The following is a 7,572-nucleotide window of genomic DNA, read 5'->3' on the forward strand; positions in this document are numbered from 1 at the left end:
TTACTGTATTTTCATGTGTGAAACCTGAACCTCACACCACCTTAGATTAAAATTATTCTTCTGTGAAAGCGAGCCCTCCGATAGCTTGTGCCCTCAGATAACCCAGAGATTGCACACAGGAATCTATGCCGGCTTGTATCAGCTGGATTCACGAGTGAAACACATGCAGTTTAGGCACGGAAGCACAGAAGGATTGGGAGAGGGTTATGGAGAATGCCTTTCTGTTTGCCTCACACACGCACACACACAGCAGCACTGCCCTGGAGCAGGTCTGTTGCACACAGGCTGCTACACATGCAAGAAGCCCCTGAGGTGACTGAAGATGGGGGGAGAACGCTGCAGGACCACAGTGACCCCACACCAGGCTTCCTGGGCAACAGGTTTGCTCCTAAACCAGCATCAGAGACTTAGGTGCAATTAGGTCATTCCGTCTTTGATCATTTCATGTTCCATAAGGTACAGAAAATATTTACATTCAATATGCAAGTTCTTTCTTCAATTCCTTGACAGCAGACTGCTTTAATTATATGTGTGCTGACAGGACTACAGAGGGTTCCCATGTGACCGCAGTGGAAGGGAAGAAAGCTTATCATCAGGTGACAGAAGAATGCCCTTATTGTTAGCACCAATACTTACAAATAAACCTTTCCAGTGTGTCATACAGTGATATAAATACGCTGCTCCCATGGCATCGAGCTCATATGTTAATAACATGAGAAGTGAGGAAGGACTGCATCTGAACTGCTTCCCCTGGGGCACGTGCACCTCGAGATGGGTCGTGGTTTAGCTGTACGAATCGTGAGCCCTGTAACCCACAACGCAAGGTATTCCAAGTAATAAATGTCAGATAATACGCTCAGAAAAGGATCCATGAGTCTCCTCAGGTCCTTGTCTTCCCTCCCTTATCCCAGTTCCTAGTTAGGCTGTAGCAGCACCTCAGAGTCCTGAGCCATGCAGCAGGACTTCATTGTGCTAAGTGCTGTGCAAACATAGCAGCACAAAATGGATTCTACTCTGAGAAGATGAGATCACTTCCCAGCCTGGCTGTCACTGCAGTAAGGTCAAGAAATAACTCCAGATTTATTACGGTGCAAGTTAACAGAATTACATCCTCCGAGTTCAAATTTGCACATGAGAAAATAATGTATTTGTTAGATTGTGATTTTTCCATCTCGTGGCACCAGGGGTACATTTTCATCAAGCCACCTCCTGCACATCAGGAAATAATCCAGACTTCTACTCTGTTCTGTACTTCAGCCGCCCAGCTGCTCCAAAGATCAATACATTTTGCAATGAAATAGGATATCATCTGCATTGTAGCACACAGAAAGTTAATCAGTAAGTACAGGGCAAAGCAAATAAGGAACTGGGGAGGATCTTTACCACTGCCAGGAGATGCAGAGGCCAGGCAAATGTGTAGCCTGGGCGGGAAGAAGCGGCAAGCCAAGCAGGGAGGGGAGGTGGATGGGACAAAGGAAAGTTGTGATGGAGTCCACCCTGCTCATGATGGAGCAGGGAGGGGATGAGTTTCCTCCTTCTGGGCTTCAGGGTACCAAGGGGTAGCAGCTTTCCAGGCATGTGTGCAATTTTGCGGGTTTCTGCTTCATTTGTGGTGGTGGTTATTTCTCAGAACTACACCAGACACAGGCAAGATGCAAGATCTGGGGTTCAGATAGGAGATCTGAGGCAATACGCTGGGGATAGCTGAGTGATTTGCATCAGTGTGTCTAGTACAGGCATGCCACTGATATACCTGAAATTAAAGCATGGGCAAATCATTTGATAGCACGGTTGACCCGTTCCCATCCAGAGTTAGGAGGAAGTTAATGTGTAATAGATCTGTAACACAAGGAGCATTGTCAAAGCACATACTATCTCCCTGAACACTGCAAACATTGATCTCTGGCTCTTTCTGGAAACCCACCATTTTCTATAGCTCATTTTTCACACCAAGCACAAGTTTGGCATACTATCATCCACAAAACAAAAAAAAATCCAAGTCTGTCCAAAACCTAACAGATAGTGAACTATGTTTTAAATCCCTTTTTGGTTGATAGGATCTATCCTCACGATTCACCACCTCTCATCCTGCCCTGATCTTGCAAACATTTATGTGCCAATAACTACATCAAGCAACCTCCTCTACTGAAATTGGTACTGTCAGGATGGCAGCTTCAGGTTAATTCACAGATTGATCCCGACATTAATGCCATACATAGATATTGATATAGTTACTTTTCCAGCTGCTACTGATGGATTTTCAACTGTAGGAGAGACCAGCATCTACCAGCTAAAAAGCTATGATAATACTTTTGAAAACAGAGCTGCTAAATACCATTTTGTGCCACTTATGGATAGTAGCAAGTTCTTGTGTCTGCCCGAAAGAACATATTTGCAGGAGAAAAACCTGCACTATTGAAAATAGTGAAGGTAGAGCAGGGCCCTGCATAGAAATACCACAGGAGCTGGATCTGAGCTCTTAAAATGACCTTCCAAATTATTTCTGCATCAAGCGCTAGCAAAATTATCTTCCTTAACCCCCTTCTTCCCTCTTTGGGAAAGCAATGCTCGCTTCTAGCTGATGCAGTGCCAGGGAAGAAAGACCCATACGGCTTGATCGAGGTGTTCCTGGACTCACCCCAGAACACAAGTGCAAGCTGAGCTTGAGGTGGCTGCATGGCTGAATGGCCACTTGGAAGCAACCCTTGCTTCCCCCCCAGCTAAAATGGGGCTGGTGGCACTTGGTTATCTCACAGGATGAGCTGAAGTAGGCACATTCACGTTTGCCAAGCTCTTGGAGAATAAAATGGTTACTTTGCACCTTGCTTCCTTTTCAAAAGAAGGAAGACCGGGAGGTGTTGCGTGTGCTTTCACACCAGATAAGGCATTGAATGGATGTGTCTCTGGATAATAATCAACCACGAAAATGCTTACTTGTGGTCTTAATGAATCCTTAATTGTAAAGTGAAAAAGCCTTGCAAAAGGGTTGTGCCTTTGACAATGCTATTGTTGTTCTCACGCTTGAAGACCTACAGAGCAAGCCACCTTGATTGTCTTGGAGAACTGGGTGGTAGGCTCCCTTTCTCACCCTTTTTAGAAAACATTTGGGATTCTGTATAAAAAAGCAAAACTTAAGGGAAATCCAAAGGTGGAAAGTGAATTCTCAAGATTTTTATGTCAGACAGCTTGGTCACTTGTTGTTGTTTTGCTTGTTTGTTTGTGGTTTTTTGGGGGGTCCATAGGCTTTTATTTGTGACCAATTTTTCTAGCGTACCAGCCACACTTTGAGCTTGTACTTTAGAGCTGCTGGAAATGGCTGGGGTGGGGGAAACTGCCCGCTTTCTGCCCAGGGATCCCCATAAACTACACAGAGGGCTGAAAGGGGCCTCGGGAGACAATCATGTGCTTCGCCTTGCACAGATGTGCTGCAGCGCTGACGCACGCATCGTGTGTCACACACCTGGCTCCCGTGCTCGGCCTGGGTTGCCTGTCACCAGCGGGGTCCTGCAGGCTCTGACCTCTGGCTTCCCGATGGAAACCTGTCCCACTCATGGGAGATTCCTGTCTGCACGCTTTGCTCCCTGTTGCCTCTCCCCGTCTTCCACATCCTTGCTTGTGTTAATAGGGGAGCAACTGAACAGCAGAGCTCTCAAATGTGTGCCTCCAGCTCATGGGGGAAGCAAGTACAAGTTATTACCATTTGAATCTTTTTGCAAAACATTCACCATTTCAGGGCGATCGGAGAGTCCGGACCTGGCGATACAGACTGTTTGCATCACCAACAGAGCTGTTTGTGTTTTTACCAAGAAAGGAGAACTGGAAAGTTTTGTGCCAACAAAAGCACCTCCCTCGCCTTGGAGTAAGCTGCTTTGCATTCCAGCACTGGTAAGAAAAATGAACAATATAAAGGAGTACAATCGTAGCACATCATCGGTATTGGTGAGTAACTGGTTAGGTCTGGGACCCATGATCTATTAGATCCGGGCACATCCAGATCACCAAAATTCGATCCAGATCAGGTGTTGGTCTGCAGCTGCATCTCTATCGATATTGTAAACACACTTCATAAGAATTTCCACCCACTGTCTATTTTTACTCTGAGGACAGGTGCCTTCTACCCAACATAAAGCCTGCAGGTACCTCGTTAACCCAGCCACATTTTTCTCGAGCAAACACGAGCGTGCAGAGCGAGCCGACCCCAGGCGGGTGCCACAGGTGGCCGCAGCCATCCCCGCTGGTGGCAGGAGCTGTAAAGCTGGATTTACCATCTGCCATCTGGATTTACCATGGCTGCCATCACACGCTGCCGTGCCTACCGACGCTCCCCTGCCTCCCTCGCTCCTGATTTCCAACAGCAGATACTCTGGAGGGGACAGGAAGGTGCCATGCGCTTTGCTGGGTATCGTTGTCACAACTCAACGTGGCCTGGGCAGCCCCTCTGCACGCAGAACCGCCACTCTGGCAGCACGCGTGCACACGTGCCTGGGGCTTGCCGGCCCGGCCGCATCGATCCCTGCTCGCGCCCCGAAACACCCCTGGCGGAGCCGTGCCTGACTTAACCGAACATTTTTCATCTTCCCATCGATTAGCTATCACTGGGAGGGAACAGTGTAATCAATGGGCCTCTTTGTTGTTGTCAGCGTATGCAGCCCCCATATAAATCCTATTATTTTCTGGTTTATTATTTTATTTTCTGCTTTTATTGTCTCTCTGAAGGAATACTGCTTCCTAATTAAATGCATCAAAACCATAATACAGTAACCTAAAGTATTTTCCTATTTTATTTCCCCATAAAGGATTACTGCCACAAGAGTGATTGCCATAGGCAGTTATATCAGTATTAGTAATAAATGTTTATATTGTAATAATACTCAAACCCCACATTTGTGATGGGATCCTGTTGTTCGAGACCCTGAAAACCCACAGAAATTCATCAGTTTGTGTTCCAGAGCTCTCCCAGAAATAGCTATGCGCATTTTCCATGCTTTTCCTCCATTTGTGGCGGTGCATTTAATTTTTGATTGACAGGCCCAATACTGACATAATTTGCCAATTTCTGGCCCAGGTGCAATTCGGCTATTTGAAAAGAAATGCTCTTCATAACGGTATAATTTGAATCAGCATACCCATCAAAGCACGTATTTGGACGTATTTCAGTTCAGGCTCGCACAATCCAAGCAACAGATAAACACATTAGAGATCCTGATAATCTCAACTGGAAGAAACAACTGCCCTTGGTGCTTCGAATTATTTAGCACACGCCCCACTTCGTGCAATAGGAAAAGGCAGAGAGGACGGAGGCATCGTCTTTTCACACCACCGCTTGCACCGCAGATGCGTTCTGCTGGAAAGCAGGAGAAAGATCCCGGCCGCAGACACGTTTTGCAGAACACGCCCAAACCCCGCTCGTGGCCTCGATCGCATTTCGCCTGCTGTGCGTGCAGTGGGCTTTAAAAAAACTGGGGGGCAAAAGGGGCGATTGCTGGGTCCTGCTGTGGGCACAGAGGGCTGTGCCCTTGCCCAGGGACAGGCTGGACCCAGCCTGGAGCACTGCCAGCAGCACCCAGCACGGTTCCCCGGGGGTACCTTGCAGTTTCTGGCTGTACTCCGTCCGGTCGGACTGACTCCTTCGCAGGGCGCCGTGCTCCCCAGCCGCACTGCTCTCCACCACCGGCTCCGTCCTCCTCCTCTCCCCCATGTACAGCTTGTGCCGCAGCAGGGCCAAATTCCTCCTCCGGCCCCCTGTGCTGTCTGTGCTCGCCATGGCTTGGGGCAGGAGGGCAAGGGGGTGGTTTTAGGGAGGTGGGCTGCCTGCCCAGGGGAAGGCAGGTGCTGTGGGGTCCGGAGCAGGGCTCCCCAAGTGCTGTGGGGCCCGGGCTCGGCCCTGCCACCTGTGCCGGTGCGGCTCCACCTCCGGGAAGCTGACGCCCCGGGCGGTGTTTGCATTCACCCGGTGTATGTGCGAGCCTTGCGGGGCCGGTTTGAAAGCCAGCCCCATGCCACAGGCACTGTCAGGCCCCTTTCCCCGGCTTCAGGGGACACTCCTCAGGTACTGGCACCCCAAAACAGAGCTGTGTCTTTGGCACGGCATGGCCACATCTGGCCACAGAGAGGTCACAACCCCTGAGGCCACCTTTGCCCCAATCCAGGCTGTGCCCCGCTGGCACTCAGCAGCGGTACTCGTGGCTCTCTGCAGTGTGGGCACAGGCAGGGAGGGATGCTGCTTTGGGCCCAGGGGCAGAGCAGGGAAGTTCCTGCACACACCCGGGGGACACCGAAGCACGAGCAAGACCCGCAGGGGCTGTCGTGGCAAATTGCTGTGCTCTGATGGCAGTGAAACAGCTGCTCACACTACCCCTGGCTCAGCCCCCGGGAGAGACCTTATTATCCTATTTGCTAGCAGTGGCCCCTGGCACTCAGGCACTGCCTGGGGATGCTGCGTCGCGCCGGTCTAATCAAGCTCATGTCAAAACAGCAGGAGCTGCTGGCATCTCAGCTCGGACCACATTTATCCTGGCAAGAGCCCCAGCAGCCGTCAGCAGCCATCGCGGCCGCTGCGGTGATGCCAGGCCCCGCAGCCCCCTCTGCTCTCGGCAGCGGCGCAGCGGGCTCCCCACGGCACAGCTGCACTGCTGCGGGTCTGCCACACGCTCGCCACCGGGTGACAATGCTCCTGGACACCTGGCAGCCCTGGCCAAGCGTGTCACTGCCACGCAGTGTCCCCCTGAGGGCCACGTGGGAGAAAGCGGAGCAAGGATGCAATGCAGCGCCATGAACTCATCTACAGGTTGTGTTTTTGGGGAAGGGGCTCGCTGTGATGCTGCCTCCTGATCAAAGCCCTTCATTTCTACCCAGCGGGGAAAGGAAAAGATGAGGAAACTGTTATGCAATTTACTGTGTCAAACTGCAGCACCGTGCCAGTGCTGCACAAAGTGTCCACTCCGAACACAACCTGGCAGAGGACTAAAGCAGAGACGGGGATACCGGGAAGAGCTCGTGCAGAAAAGTCACGAGCTATGCAGGCGGTCCCCACATTACGTCCCCTTTCCTCTTTGCTACTCCCCAAGAAACCCTTTTGTTTTGCAAGACAGACCACAAAAGCTCCCTGAGAGGCACAGCAGTAGTGGGGAGAAGAGCGCCCAGGGAGCAGTGGCACCCCGTGACAAGCGTCACATCACGGCAGCGAGTAAACAGATGAAGGTGGGAGTTGAGGGGAATCAGCTGCCCTGTTTCCTTACAGTGGGGACTTCCTGAGCTGTTTTGTTTTTCCTTACCCAAGCGATGGCTTGACGTTCAGCAAGGGTGGTAAAACTGGTTTAAACAGTCACCACCCTGACTGCCCCCCTCCCCGGGGGAATCTTGTTCCAATTATTTGTGGCAGGGAGCATCTGAAGCTGGATGGAGGAGCTGGTCGGGCTGAAAGCCCCCTCCCTTCCCCCTGGGCTATTTTCCATCTGGATCCGCTCTCCTGCTTAGTTCGTCATGCAGCTACGCCAGCAGCTGCGGCAGGGGAAAGTGCAGGGGTACATGTAAGCAGCATGCCCAGAAAAACCCTTTACCCCTGGTAGGATC

General features: G+C 50.8%; 1 protein-coding gene across 1 annotated transcript in view; it reads right to left on the reverse strand.

Moving 5' to 3' along the window:
• The window catches only part of ARHGEF38 (Rho guanine nucleotide exchange factor 38), a 34,501-nt gene extending 28,737 nt beyond the window's left edge, over window positions 1-5,764 (reverse strand). The window contains exon 1 of the mRNA XM_035540867.1: window positions 5,587-5,764. Within this exon, the coding sequence (XP_035396760.1) occupies window positions 5,587-5,764 (178 nt within the window). The remainder of the gene's footprint in view (window positions 1-5,586) is intronic.
• Window positions 5,765-7,572: the final 1,808 nt, after the last annotated feature.

The sequence above is a fragment of the Cygnus atratus genome, chromosome 4 (assembly GCF_013377495.2).
Source record: "Cygnus atratus isolate AKBS03 ecotype Queensland, Australia chromosome 4, CAtr_DNAZoo_HiC_assembly, whole genome shotgun sequence".
In the NCBI taxonomy this organism is placed as follows: Eukaryota; Metazoa; Chordata; class Aves; order Anseriformes; family Anatidae; genus Cygnus; species Cygnus atratus.